Source organism: Centropristis striata, chromosome 3 (assembly GCF_030273125.1).
Source record: "Centropristis striata isolate RG_2023a ecotype Rhode Island chromosome 3, C.striata_1.0, whole genome shotgun sequence".
Taxonomy (NCBI): Eukaryota; Metazoa; Chordata; class Actinopteri; order Perciformes; family Serranidae; genus Centropristis; species Centropristis striata.
This window is the reverse complement of record NC_081519.1, coordinates 29,877,727-29,898,051: the sequence shown is the minus strand read 5'-3', so window position 1 is coordinate 29,898,051 and position 20,325 is coordinate 29,877,727. Positions and strand designations below refer to the sequence as shown.

The 20,325-nt window shown below is 38.1% G+C and overlaps 1 protein-coding gene across 2 annotated transcripts in view; it reads left to right on the top strand.

Annotated features, from left to right (window-relative positions):
• The first annotated feature begins 1,739 nt into the window (after positions 1-1,739).
• Positions 1,740-20,325, top strand: part of efcc1 (EF-hand and coiled-coil domain containing 1) — a 30,117-nt gene continuing 11,531 nt past the window's right edge. Inside the window, exons 1-3 of one of the 2 annotated variants that reach the window (XM_059329598.1) lie at positions 1,740-1,793; positions 2,566-3,363; positions 8,442-8,881. In XM_059329598.1, the coding sequence (XP_059185581.1) occupies positions 2,689-3,363; positions 8,442-8,881 (1,115 nt within the window). In that variant the 5' untranslated portion in view covers positions 1,740-1,793; positions 2,566-2,688. Of the gene's footprint in view, positions 1,794-2,537; positions 3,364-8,441; positions 8,882-20,325 lie in introns of those variants that run through there. The other variant, XM_059329597.1, reaches the window with a different exon arrangement.

Below are 20,325 nucleotides of genomic sequence, written 5' to 3'. Positions count from 1 at the left end.
TTTCAAAATCATTAACATACTTAATATGGTGTTAAAAATATTATAATGAGTGCAACTAAAACTATTAATAAACTTTTAATTATAATTTAATTGTTTGTTAGCAGTAAAGTAACTCTGAACTTATATTAATATACCATCTGTTTGTCGTTTATAAATTATGTAGTTAGTTAAACATGAATAAATTATGTATTTACCATTCTAAATGTCCTATATACGGTTTATAAATGATGATTAAACATTAATAAATGATGGTTATTGTAAAGTGTTACCAAAAAATATAATAATAATAATAATAATAATAAAATGGAATAAAAGAAAGATAAGACACACATACAAACAGACAGGAAGGGACAACGTAAGAGGGAAGGGGGGATTGGGGTTGAGTGATGGGTCCAGTCAGTCTTCCTCAACCAGAGTACCTGAAGTAATATTGGATCAGCTGGAGGTTTATCACTCTAAATGAAGCCCATCAAGTTGCTTTACAAATCCAATAAAGTCATCCCATGTCTTGTGAAAGTTCTGTAGGGCCCCATTAACAGTAAACCTGATTTTTTCTAGTTTAAGATTGCACATAATACTCCTGATGGGTGAAAGAAAGCTCCTCGAGAAAATGTATTTACATGAAAGTCATAGCAATTTAGTTAAGTTACAAAAATACTGGGAGCCAGATAATGTATATTTGTTATGGTAGGTTTGTTTCCTTAGTACAGATAGACAATGTTCCAGACACTCTCATAACTTATCAGGTTATATTCACTACATTCACTTTGTCTCATTGAGACAAAAAATAAATTTGTAAAATGTAATGTATTTTTCATGTTACAACCATCCCCAGGGTTTGGGTTAGTTACAACATCTGACTTTTGTGATGTAATCATCTTTAAATGGATTGGTAATTAGGGGACATGTGTTAGTTTAATATATAACATGTGGTTGGTCTAGTCCATATATAGTCTCTGTGTAACTGAGTTAAATGAAAAAAATGCAACCGTCACTGAGTCATGGAGAGGAATACTGTGTGTGCTACAGATGAACACTGCATGTAGAAGGTGTAGTGAATAACAGCATACTACCGTAAAAACAAGCTCATAGGCATCAGGCTTAAAGTGTCACACCGCGGTGAGGTTTGTCTTGTTTGGGGTTTTATTTTGTCTTGTGACTTCCTGTTTTATTTTGAAAATTAATTCTCCTCTCGTTTCAGATCACTTGCCCTTCCCCTGGTGTCACTAGTCTGATTGTCTTCCCTGATTCCTGATTGTGTCCACCTGTTCCCCATTGCCCTCATGTGTCTTATATTCTGCGTCTCCCTTTGTCTTGTACCAGAGTGTTTCGTTCCTGTCGATCACCCAAGCCAGTTTCCACAGTCCAAGTTTTGTCTCTGTATCTTCGTGAAGTGTTGTTTTCTTTTCCTCCAGGCGAGTGATTTTGTGTTCATAGTTTTCTTAGTTTGTACTTAGTGCCATAGTGTGTTTCAGCCTCCCTTGGAGTGATTTTTTGTTATCGTGTAGCATTTAGTATCAGCCTCCGTTTTTTAGGAGTGCCTTTTGTTTTGTATCTTTAGCCTTAGCATTTTTTCCTCCCTTTGGAGTGATGTTCTGTTGGTTTCTTTTCCTTTTGTGTCTGCTGTTTTGTCCCTCCCTTTTGGAGTGGTTTTTTGTTCTTATTAGACTCATAGGATATTTTCATAGCCATTTATTTTATCACCGTGTCCTGAGGATAAGAGGGATTAATAAAGTCCACACGAATCTTCGCTCTGCATCTGAGTCCTCCTTCATGTCCAGGCCTGACATAAAGTAAGGTGCAAATTGTGCAAAAAGCCCAAGGCCTATATTAGGGCTGGGCGATATATTAATATATATATATATATATATATATATATATATATAATTTTAAATGTGATAGCCTATGGAACTAGATCATATCACATATATCGATATAGTTAAGTTTTTCTCATATAAATATATTTCTTTCAGAAAAAGATTAGCCTATTTTATTTCATAGGCTATATTTATTTAAGATTTTTATTTTATTTAAATGGGCACTTTATGGAGCTTTAATTTTTTTTAAGTACTCCTGTTTTATACAGTATTTGTGTTATGTTCACATAAATAAATGGTCTCAATAATACTTGTGACATGTCATATTTGACTTTGACTGAACATTTGCTCTCACTTTGCGATTAAAATATCGGGATATATATCGATATTCAGCCTAAATATATCGGGATATGACTTTTGGTCCATATCGCCCAGCCCTAGCCTATATGACCCTTGTGTTTTACCCCTGCTTAAAGATAATGCAGTAAATTCTTTAGCTGAAAAAATAGGGTATACCTCTACCCCAGTTTATTAGTCTCTAGGGCATATTACTTCTTAACAGGGTCTAACCCAAGTGAATGACAAAAGTTTACACACCTGGTGGCAATTACACTCTGGCAAACGGCACTATGAAACCGTTATAGTAGGCTATGTGTATGTTCTGACTCCTGGTGGGGACCCCTGGTTTTGGATTTTGGGGGCAGTGCTTAATTCAAAAGTGGTCTGTCTTAACACACGCCTCATTCAGCTCTCTTTCAGTCTGGTAGAGCTTCTACTGAGAGGATGAACACGAACACACCCAGGACGATGCTGTAAGAAACAAAGTGACTGTGTTAGGTTTGAGGAACTATGATGTGTGTCAGTAAAAGTTATGGATGCTCTAGACTCCATTGATCCATACAGCAGACCAGCGCGCAGGACACAATGGATAGTCAGCACTCTGGCTTACCATTACGGACTGGACCGAGGAGTGGAGAACGAGATTATAGTTTTGGCTACCGGATTGGATCAATACCTCCAGGAGATATTTCATCATATGGACTATCAAGGTGGAGGAAAAATCCCCGTGGAAGATTTTAACATCTTGTGTGAAGTTTTGGGACTAAACAAAGAGTCGGAGGATACAGAATGCTCCGGGGTTTTAGACAATCTACCCAACGAGCTCACTTTCAGACACTTCCACGCTAAACTGTGCGGCTACTTCAGCACAAAGGCGGGCTGTCAGTATGAGAACGGCCGCCTGCTGGTCGGGAAGGACAGCGAGCACATCGAGACTCAGATCCGCCTGAGGAGCCCTCTGAGGCGGCGAGGGAAGCTGCTGTCTGCGTCGGTGAGCCACGAATCCTGCTCCTCCTCGGAGGAGCGGCACGCGTCCGGCTGCAGGCACGGCTCCTGCACCAAGGAGTGTTATGAGGAGATAGTGGCGCTGGAGGAAGCAGAGGACCGAGTAGCCAAACTAGAAGATGAGAATGCAAGTCTGAGGGAGCTGATAGAGGACATGAGAGCCGCCCTGCAGGGCAGTGATGCCCGCTGCTTGGCTCTGCAGGTGAGAGCTGCTGCTGCTGCTGCTGCTGTGTTGCTGTTTATTCTGTCAAGATGAGGGACAAAACTTACAAAACCATGCTTCAGTTTACAATATGATGTCTATACTGTAGCCTAGGGTTGTCACGATACTAAAGTTTTCAACTCGATACCGATACTCAGGAAAATATTCGATACTCGATACCATTTTCGATACCACAAGGATAAAAACAAAAATATTTTTATAAACAAGAAAAAAAAAAAAGCAACACGTAAAAATTAACAGAACCACAGGTTCAATATTTATAATAAAAAACAGTTGTGCAAAAAGAAACTGCAACTATGATAACAAGCCTCAGGTCTGAGGTAGTGCAAAAAATAAATAAATACAATAAACAATAACAATTAGAACAATATTTTTGGCTGTACGTGTTGCTGTTTGGTTGCAGGTCGACTTTTCTCTGCTTCATTCTGGGAAAATCACACTTTTCAGTCACCAAATTTTATGTAAACTTACTATGCTTATGTATACTAACACTGTGTATACTGTGGGTATCGATACTTTTGAAAATGAGTATTGTATCCTGATACAACGTTTTAGTATTGATACTTTTTTGAGTATCAATACTTTTGACAACCCTACTATGCTGTCCTACAAAGCCTAACTGCAGTAACTACATTTTTGGTCAAAATTGAGTTAAAACCAAAAATGAACTTCTTCATGTCTGTTTTATCTTGTGACAAAGTTTGAGATTTCAATTTTGCTTTAATTCAGAGAAATAATTATATAAAAACCACAAAATCCAACTCAAAACCAAGCAGATGAGACAACAGTCTCTCTGTTTGAACAAACATCACTATGAAGTGTAGTGGTAGCAAATCATCTGATGTCAAAATCATGTCAGAGAAGAGATGAGAAGTTTTGTTTTGAAACAAAATTTTGAAAAAACTGACTTGAGTTTTGTTTTGAAACAAAATTTTGAAAAAACTGACTCTTCAGAAAGAAACAGACACTTACCACAGTCTGCTGTCTTACTGTCCTACAAAGTCTAACTGCAGTAACTACATTTTTGGTCAAAATTGAGTTAAAACCAAAAATGAACTCCTTGATGTCTGTTTTATCTTGTGACAAAGGTTTAGATTTCAAATTTGCTTTAATTCAGACAAATAACTATATAAAAACCACAAAATCCAACTCAAACCAAGCAGTAATTGCACTTATCACAGTCTGCTTTGGATATATATACTAATTTAAACATAAAAATAATAGAAATTATTATCAAGATAGTGATGAAGTAAAAAAAAAGTGAGATAGCATTATATTAAGACTAAAAATGAACATTACTTTATAATATTAAGTCTAAAATACAGAAAATCTTCAAAATGTAGCTAAGTAGAAGTTAAGTTACATGATGTAGAAATACTCAAGTACACGTCCCTCACAATTGTACTTAAGTGCAGTACTTGAGTAAATGTACATAGATTCCACCACAGGTTCACTATACTATGACAGTTGACAGTTTTCCATGAAAATAGATTCAAAGATTGCAATACATTTCCTCGCTTATAATATCGCAATATATTGAATCAAATACTTAATCATGATACATGGCCAGATTATTGATAGCACACTGCCCCAAAGCATTAGTGATTCATTTACCATTGATAAAGCCACTGGTTACAAGTGATGAACTCTTTGTAAAATTCAAGTGGTAGCCAGGTTTCTCACTGTATTCACAAGTCAAGAGAAAAAAGTTAGTCTTCTGTTATTATAAATGTCCGTAAGTCATTGGATTGTGGTTGAGGAAGGCCAAACAGTCCACTGGAGGAGTGTTGAACTGAACAGGGACCTATAAAAGAATAGCAACTGCACTGCAAAAAAGCCAACTTGTATTTTTTGGCCTAAAACAGTGATTTAAGTTGGTAAAACTTGGAAATATTAATTATTGACATTTAGGGCAATAATGTAAGTTAGCACAACAAAGGAAGCCAGTTGTATGCTCAAAAACAAGTTTGTGAGTTGTTGTTACTTATATCTTTAAGTTGGGGTTCACAACAAGAGACTAGTTCTGCTAACTCTTATTTCTTTGTTGTGAAATGCGGGAAAGCGGTGAAATTCATTAGCGAAAGCTAGCGGCTAACTGATGCTAGCGGCACTGCTTGTTACAGCTACAAGAGTAGCCATTAGCGTATCAATGCTAACTCAAAATTGTGGTAGCAATATTTTATACAGTCTATGGTAGCAACATTAGCTGACATTTCATAGCGGCCTTACAATCGTGCCAATTCAGCACATTGCAGAAGTTAGCAGAAGTAATGGATTAAAAGTTATTACAATGTAAAATTATAAGTTGGTACAACTTACATTTGAGTTGACAAAAATCTGAATTCAGTTGAGCAAACTCAAAAACAAAACTTAAAATATTTAGTTTAATTGTCCAACTTAAAATTTTATCGAAGTTTTGAGTTCACCCAACTTTTCTTTTTTTGCAGTGTGTTATCCTGGAGGAAGGTCAACTAGTGGAAGGGATTTTACACAACCTGACAATCCAACCTGGTTTTTAACTCAGGACTCAGCATTACTAAATTATCTATTATTAATCATTATCGTTGTCATCATTATCATTATTTAGGTTTAGGTTTATTTTATTTGCACAGTTAGAATGACGGAAAATGACAAATATAACATATAGTGTAAAGTGCAGGGAGAGGCAGAAAACCCAGATGGGCTCATTTAAAGCCTCCACCCAAAATGTCATAGTTATAATAAAGTAATAAACTGATAATAGAAAAAAACATATGTATAACATCAACAAGTTATAATGACAATAACAAAAACAATAAAAAACAAAAATTAACTTGGTATAAAAGTGTAATTGTGTGTGAATTAGAATTTAAAAAAAGCAGTTAAATGGGCTTTTAGACATCTTTTGAAACATTTGATAGAGATGGAGTTCTTTGCCAGATGGGAAAAGGTATTTATCCATAATTTAGTCTCTCTAAATTGAACAAGAAATTGACCTCTGCATGTCAGAAATCTTGGAGGATGAAGATCTAAAGACTGACGCGTTGGATAAGAGTGAACCTGAGAATTAATTTAAAATGATTTGTTAGTTGAGAACTGTGTCCTCTATAACTACAGACTCAATGGCTTGTAAAGTGAGAAACTCATAATCTTGATTCATTATCACTTCATTATCAGTTACTAACCTGCGAGAAAGATTCTTCAGCCTGACAATTTGCTCCTACAAATGGCTTACAAATAATCTATAAGGCATCAAGCAATAGTTACAATTTCACTGAATGGACTTTAGAGAGTAAGATGTCCAATATCTTCTAATAATGACTTACATCAGCAGACTCCTTAGCTTATTTGAAGAGTTTTTATTTGACTTGACTATTATTTGCATACCAACAGGATAAAGCAAGGGTTTTAGGGAATATCTTTTTTTTAACACGTTTTTATTTGAAGAAATGAACATTGATCACAGATATTCAACATACATAATTTTTCTTATTTCTTCCCCCACACCCATCCCCATCATGCTGTCAATACGAAAATAAATAAATAAAATAATGAAAATAAACTCGAGTGAGAAGCACACCTCAAATGTTATACGAAAAAAAAGTCACAGGCATGAAAATATATACAAGGTTAAAATAATGCTGTAATAAAAATAAATAAAGATAAACTAAAATAAATTAAATAAAAATAAAATAAAAAAAAAAAAGTGGACATCAAGACAGTACAAATAGGCTATCTGCTTCTTTTAATTTTTTAATTGTTTTGCCTTCTTTTAATCTTGTGGGAGGGCTGTAAGTTTCTCAAAATAAGATAATAGAGGGGCCCATGCTTTATAGAAGTTTTGGGTCGACCTTCTAATGCAATACTTTATCTTTTCCAACTTAAGGAATAGAATCAGGTCCTTCATCCAGGAAGAGGCTTTGGGTGGATGTGCTGATTTCCACTCTAACTTCTAACTTCTTTTCTGGGCATGGAGAGTTGAAAAAGCAAGCACATTTTTAATTGTATTTGTCATTGATGAACCATCTCCTGGGACTCCAAATATGGCCATTTCAACACTAGGTTGGATATCTGCTAAAAGCTTCAGATAGAGTTTGAAATATCGTAGTCCGAAAATTATACAGTTTGTTACAGGACCAGAACATATGGGTCAGATCAACCTTAGCTATATGACAACGTTCACATGTTTCTAGAATAAATCCTAGAGAGTCTGTCTCTGCTATAATGGGTTCGATGGAGAACTTTGGAGAACTTTGAACTGAAATAAGCCGAGGCATCATCACAGGTTGCATCAGAGATATTTATTCCATGTTCCTCTACCCAGTCTGCTCTGATCTTATTGATCATTATTGAATGATGTGATACTATTATTTAGGGCAGGGATTCCCAAAGTGTGGTGCGTGGACCCCTGGGGGTGCATGAGCTGCTGCTAGGGGGTGCGCGAGATGAAAAATGTAATGGCGGTCTGATAATTACACAATTACATTTTTTCCCCCACACAATAAAGAAGTGTAAATAAACATTTCCTTTGTAAAATGTAAAATCAAAAACTGTAATATTAATTAATTAATAAATGCAGGCTATTCAAAATGCACTTCATCTTAAAATGAAGTGTAGAAGAAGTTATCTTCTTCCATTTTTCCAACCTGTGTTATGATGACGGATTGTTTAGCTCCACGCTTATTTAAACTTGATGCAATTTCATTTTCCCAACTTCTGTGCTTTCTGCCTCTGATCCTGAGCCTGTCATCATCCTCTTTGCTCTTAAAAGTGGAAGCTTGCGCATAACTTTGTTGCATTATATTGAAACTGTGTTCAGGTTAATTCAAATGCGAGACCGTAATGGTGATTATTTAATTATATGTGTGTTCTCATTTGAGCATGATTAAACATGTCGCCTTTAATATGGCTATAAAAAAGCTTTTTGCATTTTGTTTTTTTGAAGGTGTGGGGGATTGGGGGTGCGTCAACACGGTTGGGACATAGAAGGGGGTGCGCGGCTAAAAACGTTTGGGAACCGCTGATTTAGGGAATATCTTGATCTGTCCCCTATCATCATGTGTTGCTCTCCTCTTCAGGTAGGACTATGGAAAAGCCACTCCAAACATAAACCAGAGGAAGGCTGTTTCGTTGGCCACCAGACACAAGCAGCCCAGAAAAGTTTGAGCAACACCAACCTGAAAAGCAGCACCTACAGCAACCTGAAAAGCCTGCAGAACATTATCCAGGAGATAGAGCTGCTGCAGAGCTCCAGAGACAGACAGGTAGAGGAGGCTATGCTGTGTAATGAGAGACTGGAGCAGGAGCTGTGGAGCTCTAAAGAGACTGTGGCTGCTCTAGAGGACTGTAACCGAGCCCTGAAGAGGGAGCAGGTGGGCATGAGGAGGAAGGTGGAGGAGGCCAGGCAGGCGTTGCTCAGTGGTCTGAGTAAGGTGAAGGAACTGGAAGCCAAGGCCAGTCATGTGCCGGCTCTGCAGAGGCACGTCCTCCAGCTGGAGTCAGAGATCCTCTACTACAGGTAAGAACCCTCGGAAAACTGGCTCACATGCAGCATTTTTTCATTTTGCACACAGCAGCTTCAATCATTTTTAGTGTCTACAAGTTCAACTAAGTGCACCACCATTAGTTTCTATGAGAAGAAATGAAAAGTCTGCTTGACTCTTTCAATTTTTACAGTTATTTACATCAAGACAAAGAAACATGTTTCTTGGAGCGAGACTGAGGAGGGAATTTAAGCACAGGAATGCTTTTGCCTTTAGACCAAGGTTATTATATTTAACTACTAAACTAATGAAATAACGAAAACTAGAATTGAAAAAGCATTTTCATTTACTAAAATAAAAATAAAAACGAGAGTTTTAAAAAAACGATAACTAACTGAAAGCCTATATGTGGTTACAAAACTAACTAAAACTAACTAAAATTATAGTGAAAATGTCCTTCGTTTTCATCTTTGTCAACTTTTTCCATACGTAAACCTTTTTGGTTGATATGAAATCTATTTCATCTATCTGGTTTTAAGACTTAATAAACTTATTGGGGCTGAGATGGATCAGACAAAGGAAATAAAGGCAACATTTATTGTGACTTTATTGAATCTGGCACCCAACAAATACCCCATTACAAAAATAACTAAAACTAACACTAAAACTAATAAAAACTAAACTAAAACTAAGCATTTTCCAAAAAATAAAAATGAATTAAAACTAGCAAACACATTCTTAAAAGCTAATTAAAACTAACTGAATTTGAAAACAAAAATTGACAACGAAATCAAAACTAAAACTAATGAAAAATCCAAAACTATTATAACATTGCTTGCAACTGAAATTTTGATATTGATTATCTAGATGTATTTATATAGAAATAAATATATTTTTTGCAAGTTTTTTTTTGTGATTTCATGTTGACAACAGATTGAGGCATCAAAATAAACACTGCCCCAAGGTCACAGACAGAGGGCCTCTTCATTTAGTCCAATCAGCTGTCAAAACCTGAGCAAAACAAATGTCTGGCTGTTTGTCGTGTCATGAGAAAGAAGGCTTGTTTTGGCAGGTTATTGCATTAGGAAGGCCTTTGTGGAATGAACCATAATGAATTATAATCCTTTCTAGAGTAAAATGACTCTGTTTACTTCTGGCTTCATGCCTGGAAAACTCCACCATGCTACTTATGAAGGCTTGATGTGGTTTACTTTCCCAATTTTCAGCCTTGTTGTGTTATAGTTTATTTAACAGGCTTCGTGTGTGGCAGGTCAGTCCTGCCTGAGCTCCACTACGGTTGGGAACTATTCATTTTGGTGGAAGTAAGGGTGTAATTGGACTTTTAAAGTACAAAGCCATTGGTTTAATGTTTATCTCTGTGTCTGTTGTCTCTGGTCCAACCATATAATCAGTGTCTGCAGGTCTGGCTTCCTTAGGTAGCAGATGTCTCTAAATACTCTCTAAACATCTGTTAATGCTGTTATTATGAACTCAGTCACATCCAGTCAGACTCATATGAATAAAGTCCTCACTACTACCTGCCTTAAGGTGATTCTAAATAACAAATTTCGCAACCACAGTACTTTCCTTATAACCCTAAAGTCTAATCTATGCAGACTGCGTTCCAAAGTCTTTTCACTGCTCTTCCATTGATAGCCTAATGGCAAATAATTCAACACCACAAAGGCTCTGACTGAGCTCCATTGAGTGAGAACCACAACAGACTGACCGTTCTCATCAATCTCTGCTCACTTCTTTCTCTCTGCCCCCGAATGAAGAATACCACACAGGCACCCCCGTCCTATGGATCTTAGCAACCAAGCTCCATGAATATTCCCACTGAAAGGCTCAATGCTTGCTCAGTCACGTCTCATCCAAGGACAGGCTTAGAGAGGAAGGTGACAGTCGAGGTGTTGTGCTTTCATGCCTTTTGTCCTCATTTACATTCTGTTTAAAAAATTGAGCGACCTTAAGTCATTATTCTTTCAACAGGCTGTTTATGTCACAGATTATATATTTTGGGTTAAAACAGGGATTAACCCATAAGAACCCACGGTGACACGGGTGTAACAAACACTTTAAATCCTCTAGAATCTCCCATATTCAGCTTTATGCTTCACATTAACTCATTAAACCCCTAAGCGACACATACTCAACACCCTGGTGTGGTGGCCATGTGACTGTGACAAGAAGTGACTTGAAAAATGTGAAAAACAAAATTTAAAAATTTTAAAAAGCTTTTCTTTGTTACTTGCTAAGTTAAAACCCATTGAACAATTCTATTCCGTTAATGTCCTTTATTGCATTTAACCTGTTTTGACCATATTTCCTGAACAAGTTAATTTAAAACAAGATACAAAAATATTGCTGTGATGTATACGTCACATCAGGCTTTTAACCTAAAAATCATCATGGAAAATACTGATGTGACGTATTTGTCACAATAACAAATATACTCAATTATTTTCATTGTTTAAACAAATCTGGAAAGGAATTTGTTGCACTATCAATTTAACAAATTTGTTGTATGTTGTGAAGATGCAGAGAAAAGGGCAAATTTGTGTTCTTGTAAGCAGAAAAGGCGTCAAGTTTATTGATTTTAAAGTAAGAAATACCATAAACATAAATACCATAAACGCCCAATGTGACATATATGTCACAACACAGATCTTTGACATTTAGGGGCAGTATTTTTTTTTAAATCATCATAAATGTGTTCTATGTCTTGTTCTTGAAGGACCCATGTTCCTCAGGCTTTGAAAGAGAAATGCATGTTCAACAAGTGCTGGCTTCATCCTTGAATAGAGGCCACCTGATTCACACCTGTTTTTTCACAAAGTTGATGACCTCACTGATTGAATGCCATACTGCTATATTTTTGAACACATCCCTTTCAACTAATTGCCCAATTGCACAGCCTTAACAGCGTGCATATCATGAATGCTGGGTCTTGTTGGTTTTCTGAGAATCTACTGCACCTACTGGTACCTTGTTTGCCATGAAGCAATAAAAAATATACTAAAAACCTAGATTCATCTGGTTAGTCACATTGGACTGCTATTATTTTGAACACTACTGTACGTGTTGAAAGCTTAACAAGTATTTGTGTGGAGAAAGTAAGAGAAAGAGAGTTTGATCATGAAGCCCATTGTAAGTTTAGGACTCCCTGGTTTACCTGGAGTCTACAGAGACAAACAGAATGAGGTCTGACCCATATGAACATGTCCAGTCTGGGTCCAATACGCATTGGCTGGTGGCAGGTCTGTGTTACATCTGGTGTTCATTGCGCTGATTGTCTCTGCGCTTTTCATAAACACATCTGTCACCTGCATCCAGGCTTCATGGCACGATAGACTACAATTATCAAGTACAGTAGCGTGCGATCAGTTCAACTCACACACAAACAAGTGGCTCTGTCTCATGAGGGCGTGACTGGGGTCTCGGAGAAATGATATAAATCCTACACTATTCTATCACCTATAGGTCATTGTTTGCAAGGTATTCTGACTAGAAGCAGCACAAAAAACGTAAGGTATTCAGTTGAAGTGGGCGTGTGGTTTCAGGTATCTGTGAAATACAATTTACCAGCATTGAAATTAGCGAGTTTCTCTCGTCAAAACAAACAACATGCACATAGTGTGTTTCCATCAGGCGCGGCAACCTCCGGGTCTGAGCAGTGAGGCACACCAAGAAGTGCCTTATGCTGCATTCTACCAAAATGTGTTTGAGTTGTCGAAGTTCTGGCCGTGTTTCCGTTCTGTTTTGTCTCACAGCTTTGACCATTTCACACTGTATTTTTATTTAATGACGAGGCGTGTAGTCAGTGTCGTCACATCCCTCTGGCTCCTCCACAGTCCAAATACGCTCTGCTCCCTGTTTCCGAGAACAAGGTGGCGACGGGTGTAACGCCAAACTCGATGCCTCAAATGAGCAGTCCACAAACCAACGGGTGATGGACTACATCCATTATTTATACAGTCTATGGTTTCTAGGGCTGGGCGATATGGGCCAAAATTCATATCCCAATATATTTAGGCTGAATATGGATATACGATATATATCCAAATATTTTTATCGCAAAGTGAGAGCAAATGTTCAGTCAATGTCAAAGCCAAATGTGACATGTCACAAGTAGTTTTATTGAAACACTTTATTTAAGTAAACATAAATACTGTATAAGTATTTTTTTTTTTAAAGCTGCATAAAGTGCACATTTAAATATAAACATATCTTAAATAAAAGCAGGAGCAAGCATCACAGTGCAAATTTGAATTATATCGATATATGCGATATGGTCTAATTCAATATCACATTTAAAAATATATCTTTTATATCGATATATCGCCCAGCCCTACTTGGGACACGATGTATTTAGGGCTTTTATTATGAAGCTTATTAGTGTGCGGTTTTCTGGTTGGGTAGTTGTCTGGTGGAAAAGTTTGAATTGTCAGCATTAAGCAGAAGAAAGGAAAAGTTTAGCTTTGTTTTTCAATCTATGACTGGAGAATTTGTCTCTCTTTTCTATCAAAGAAACAGTCTCAAGCTTTTTTCTGTCTAAAACTATATTTGTCAAGGTCTTGCAAATGTCTTAAAAAGTATTGAATTTGAATTTAAAACTGTGCAAGAACTCTGTAAGAGATGCAGTAGTGTGTCAATGGATTGATCGATCGTAACTGTATCCCTGTGGCTTATTTCTAAACTGCTGTGACAAGTAATAGGATTAATTTAGATGCTGTGTGTGGTTCAGAGATAGAGGGCACCAGACTTAGGGGGAGGGCGAGAGTTGGCACTGCTTCTTTTTTGTGGATTCCACTTAAGCACAGTGATAATAAAGGTGAAGACAGGGAGTGCTTATGCATCTTTATGAGGCCTAACTCATTTTACTTGGAATCAGTGCGCCCCTGAGAATATTTTTGTATCTGAATAGTTTGAAATTGTGGGAAATACACTGAGTTACCTTCCCAAGAGTTAAATAAGAAGATTGATACCGCTCTCATATCTGTACACTGTAAAAAAATAAAATAAAATGTTGTTTTGCGGTAAAAAAACAGCAGCTGTGGTTGCCAGAACTTTACCGTAATAAATACGCTTTTCTAATATTACGGTAAAATGATATTAGCACTGTTGATTTCACATTTAAGATTGTCATTTTATTCCATATTTTACCGTAAAAAATAAAAAGTTTTTCCATCAAAAGAAACGCTGTTCTGCCATATAATTGACCAGAAAATACTTTATAAATGCTGCATAAATTAAAGATTTTACCATTAAATGTTTCAGTATATTTTTGTTAGAGATATGGTGTTTAGTACATTTAACAGTGAGAAAAAGTATTTTTCAAAAAGAATAAATGCAAAAAATTACAGTGATGGCATGTATTACAGTATATTGCCAGTGTATTTTACAGTGGAGTCATGTAATTTTTTTTGAAAACCCTGTTTTGGCTGATATATACATTTACAGTGTTTTGTTGTTTCTGAAACTGAATTAACCCATTTATCATTTTACAGTCTTTTACTGTCACGGTTCAGCAGTTTTTCACCGTAAAATCTACAGACATTTTTTACAGTGTACAGTTAAAGCTACGGCAGAGCCAGACCCATTTCCACAGTGGTTAGTTTGTATTCCCCTACCTACCTCAACTTGATATATGTTCTACGTTTGATATACGTAATATTCAGCAAGATAATCGTCACAAATGATCACCAGTTTTATGATGTTTAAAGCATAAATCTAATCGCCACAACTTGTTAGCAACCTGCTTTTTGAAGACGTGTAAAAGCTTCAAAATGTACAAGTGGGGTCTTTACTGACATTTCAGCAACAAAGATCCCACCAATATAGATTTGAGTTCAGAAAAGTTTAAAGCATGCTAAGGGTGGAGAGCCGATATCATGTAGGAGGGGAGGAAGGAGGTCCTGGGTGAAAGGATGAGGGGTCAAAGAATAAACGGATGAGGTTTGAAAGATCAAAGCCTGAGGGTCGATGGGGGACGGAGAGATGAAGGGATTATTGCAGACATCATGTTTGTGGACGGATGGATGGTAGGGAGAGACAACGATTCAATGTTGTTTGGTTGTGAAAACAGAGTCAGAGGTAAAGGCAATGAATCGGATGTGCTAAAGTCGTCTATTTTTGTGTGGAAGTTGGATGTGGTTGAGGGGTGGTCTTTGTTCCAGAACCTAGTTTTATGAAACTACATTTGTTGTTGTAGAAAAAAAGTCTCAATGGGACAGTTTGTCATTTTGGACGTTAAGTTGAAATACTTGCCAGTAGTGTTGTGGAAGCTATTAGCTTACTTTCTGAGCTCTGGTGTCGGATTTCTGGCCGATTCTGATCATAGAATAGATGGTTCCCGCAAGCTGGCAGGGTCACGAGTACTATGTTAATGAATATATTAAATGCATGTGCTAATAACACTACGTGCTGTCATTGTATTTAATGGCTTATTCTTGAAAATAAAATAGTGCCAAGTAAAAAGTGTGTTTCTGATATGCATTAGGATCATTGTTTTGGATTGGGTGACCATTTTCTCTCTAAAACTATCTATTTTATGACCGGACCCGGCAGGAACTCCAACATCGAAGCTCGACAAGTAAGCCAATAGCTTTGTATCCACTACAACAGCCATTCTCAACCTTGGGGTCCCGAACCCAATTGGGGTCACAAGATGATTTCTGGGGGTTGCCAAATCATTTTGGAAAAAATATAAATGCACAAAATGAATATTAAATTACATAATTTCCGACAGGGAGGTCTTTTAGTTGTTGTCTGCTTCATTATTAGTCCAAAATGCGTCGTATCAACTGAGTTTGTATGATCTGAACTGTCCGCGTGAGATTCTGTTCAGTGAGCACAGTGGAAAAAATAAACAAACATATAACTGATGCAGGAAAAATGGAGCGATGGCTGCAAAGAAAAGCTCCAGACTTGGATCAGCAGCAGCAGCAGGGTTCCCAAGGTCTACCACCAGAAAACCTAACGGGACCACTCTAGAAACGGAGGGCAGTGGGGCTGACACCGGCTAGGCTCCGTACATATCAGCTCGACTTCTTGAAGTATGGCTTTTCGTGCATGACAAAAAACAACACAGAATATCCACAGTGTGTCATTTGTTCTGAAGAGCTGGCAAACGAAAGCTTGAAACCAGTAAAACTGAAGAGACAAGAGGGGGTGGGGGTGGGGGGTCACAGACAACATGCATGTTAAATTGGGGGTCGCAACTCAAAAAGGTTGAGAACCACTGCACTACACTACTGGCAAGTGTTTCACACAACTTAGTGTCTTAAATCCCAAACTATGCCTTTAAGCTTGTGTTAATGCAGACCTTATGCAGACAGCTAACCAGAAACCCATTGATTTCAAGATGAGAAACTAAGTGCAAAAATTGTGACTCATTTCCAGCTTTTAGGACTCATTCCTACACCGCTTTGTGGCAAGCTTAAACCAACAGTCTACATCCAGTAAGTCAGACTAGCAGCCAGCTAGGAAATAGATAGATAGGAAATGGGGAAGAAGCTGGTAAGGCTGTCTAAAAGTAACAAAATCTGTATACCAGCACCTTTTTTCCCGTTTTACTAATCAGCAAGTGGAAAAACTCTATGATTCTACGTGTTACAAATTAGAGATGCAGGAAAGAAAATGTTGTTGTCTTTAACTCCCAGTTTCCAGTCTTTATGCTTTGTTTATGCTGCTGGCTCCAACTTCATATTTACTGCACAGGTGAGAGTGGTGATGTGATGTCTTTAACATGTGATTCACATCTTAATTTTCCTTTTAGTGTTTATTAGCATTTGGAGATGAACAGCAGCTTCCTCATCTGGAAAATCCCCCTTCAACTTTCCATCAACATCTAAGCAGAGAAATGTGGTCATTGGTATGAAACTTAAGATATGTGGGTGTTGTTGCATAACATGTCTGTGATTTCTTTGGATTGTACACTAGAACAGAGCAGAGGCTGAGTCTCAGATGGGAGCTGCTCCTCTACCAGGAGTTAATTAGCACAGTCAAGTCTTTGTTTACTGGGATAGGCTAAAAGTTTCACTTTTAGTTTGGCATTTAACTCCACAAGGTAAAGGGAGTGTAAATCAGTCACTGTAGCCTATAGAGCTCTGGGGGCCAGAGGGATTGGACAACAAGAAACACGGCAAGAGGAACAAAAAGAAATGAGGGGGAGGAAAGTCTACCATCTGGAGGAAGAAGCAAACACTCAACTGTTTGTTCATGAAATGACAGACGTGTTTTGCAAGATCCACAAGAGAGGAATGGCTTCATTCAGCTTTCCATCTTCTCCAATGAAAAGATTTAGAGTGGAGGTACAAGATCACTCATTACAATGAACTTTGGTCGTCTTTCACCCAGAACTTCTTCAGTTTTACTATCCCCTTGATTCCAGGTGTCTCTATTTATATTCCAGGGATTTCTAGAGAGCAGACCCCAGCACATGTGTCCTAAGTGTGCAAGTTTAAAACTCACTTTCCATTTAATCGGCATGCCTGCAGACTTTTTCTCTGTATGCCTCTAACCCCTGGCCCTCTGAAGGCAGGCCCCAGGGGAGGCATAATCTCCCAGCCTTTTCATGCTCTCTGCATGGTGCCTGAGAGCGGAGGCGAGAGGAGGGTCCAGCAGATCATTTATCTGCCTCCACACAAGAGCTGCAGCATTGTGTGGAGCAGGTGCTGCAACAGCATTCCTACCCTCTAAATAATGTGGAAAGGACACACTCAAGGGATGTCTGGGACCCGTGGCATTCTGCTGCTGCTGCCTTACTGTTGTTCTTGAACAGTTTTCAAAAACCAACACTGCCAAGTGCGCTCATTTTCACGTTGAACTGCTGCCCTGCTCTCCCTCTCTCTGGTTTGGAGGTATGCTGACATCAGCAGAAATACATCACACACAAAATATCTCATAAACTTATGCCACCCACCCTTGTTCTCTCCCTGAATAGTTCCCTCTACTTTCATTTGTTTGACTTTGGGGGTTTCTTTGCACTTTGCTGGCTATAAGAGAAGCTTAACTACCCTCTGTAAATGTTACAGCCACTGGTTTTTGGATGAAGTCCTCAGCTAGTGCTAAATAATAATCACATCCCTGAAGCTGCTTTATTTGTATCCCAGGAACCATATCATTGTACGGGAATGACCCAGGAGGACTTGATTAATAACCCTCAGCTATGTAAACATGACCCCTCACCCGTCTCCGTCACGCTGCAGGGCACCAACAAGACTGAACCTCAAGTTCAAGCTCAGGTAGAGCCTGCCCTCATTTGTAACCCCTGTAAAGAAAGAACACAGTCATTGACCGATGACACCTGAAAGAGGACACTGCTCTTCAGGGAGCGGGGGAGGGGGAACAGTGATGAGGGGTGTGCTGATGGAAAGTTCACTTCAGCGCCGCACTGTGATAAACACAGGAGGACTCTGGGTGTCCTGGCTCTAACAACAAACATCTGGACTACCCCCCACCAGCCAAATGCGTGAGACTTTTGCTAATAGGGCAGAATACAGGATCTTATTAATTAGAAGTTCCCTGACATAGCACAATAGAGCTCTTCATGTATAGTTTCCCTCCTGTGTGTTGTGCCTTGAGGGATGTAGTGATAAAAGCCCATGTTGAGAAATGCATTGAGGAAACCTTTAAAATTAAATTATCTGACTCCAACACAAAATCCTCACCTTTTTCTCTGCGCCAAACGTTTGACGGGGAATGATGAACAGGAGACTTCTGAGTTCTCAGTTTATTCTTCATTTTATTACAATTAGTCAGGCGGCTTAGGACCAGATTTGAGAAGAATGGGGACGCACCGGACAAAAGCACAACATTTTTTCCACATGCTCTCTATCACCATAGGTTTTAATTTTTGGTAGGAGCCACTTCATCAAGATTGCGGATCAGAGATGGCAGCCATATAAAGTCTATGAGAACCAATATATCTTCCAAGCCATTTAGAAGGTCAATCTTGGTGTCAAAATCTACATTTTCTGGGTCAAGATATAATTTAAAGCTATTGAGAATATCACTAGAAGACTCACTGTAATTAGCACTTGAAGCGAGTTGCCTACCAGTCTGGGTGAAAATGAACATATCTATTTGATCAAATAATCATCTAGTGATATTCTCAATAGCTTTAAATGATTCCTTGGTCCAGAAAATGTAGATTTTAACATAAAGATTGACCTTCTAAGTGGCTTGGAAGATATAGCATTTCTAATAGACTTTATATGGCTGTCATCTCCGATCCGCAATCTTGATGAAGTGGCTCCTACCAAAATTGAAACCTATAATGATAGAGTATGTGGAAAAATTTGGTGCTTTTGTCCGGCGTGTCCCCTTTATTTGGCTTAGCCGCCTGACTAAATACGTCAAGAAAGGTGCAGTTACAGAGTCTCTGGGTTCAATCTACACGTCCCTGACATCACATTAGGCTGGTCAGTTCATGGAGGTTGGACCAAGCTACTTTACTATGAACCCTTTTTTATATCCTAACAGGGGTTTAATAAAAAAAATGTAGGTAGAACTCTCCAGAAGTGCCTCCTCAATCTGCTGATTTGTCAGTTTATTGCACACACGGACATGTCATGTCACCAAGCAGAGAAGTCAGTTTTCTTTCTGCTCAGCACATCATGTCTGTGACCTGACCTGTTAACAAAACTTTCAAAACATAAACTCCTGCCTTGGTATGACTTGCAGAGATATTATTGGAGACACAGATTTTGCAATGTCCATATTAAATATAAAACATAAAATCTATTTTTTGTGATTATAGAATTTTACTCTAAATAGGGCAGAGGAAGTTTAAGCAGATGGAGTAAATTTACTTAGCTTAATCATAGTTTAAAAACAACATTAGCACATGAGCATTGTAGCAGAGCATCTTGCATGCAGAGAGAGGGCACACACACACACACAAATAGTGAATTACGCATGCATAGATAGTGACATATGCAACAGAGACAGAATAAGAGCAGAGTAACACATTTTTCTAACAGCCAACATAGGCTGATTCCACATATGTAATATGTCACAATACAATACTATCTAAGAGTGATAAGATGTTTTTTTTTCCTGTTGGGAAGAACATATCTACATAGCACTTTCGGCTCACAGAGGGATGCATATTGGATGTTCTGGCCTTCCTCCTTCTGTGTGGAGTTTGCATGTTCTCCCCGTGTCAGCGTGGGTTCTCTCCAGGCCACAGTCCAAAAACATGCAGCTTAGGTTTAATTGGTGACACTAAATTGTCCGTAAGAGAGAATGAGAGCATGAATGGTTGTCTGTCTCTATATGTCAGTCCTGTGATATTCTGGTGACCTGTCCAGGATGTTCCCCGCCTCTCATCCAATGTCAGCTGGGATCAGCTCCAGCCCTGTCTAACCTGATAAGCGCTTAAGGATAGAGATTGAATGGATAGTAACATCCAGTACAGTGAATTTGCTTTCATAGCCTAGGTTCATCAGAATATATTTTTCTTAAAGTCAAA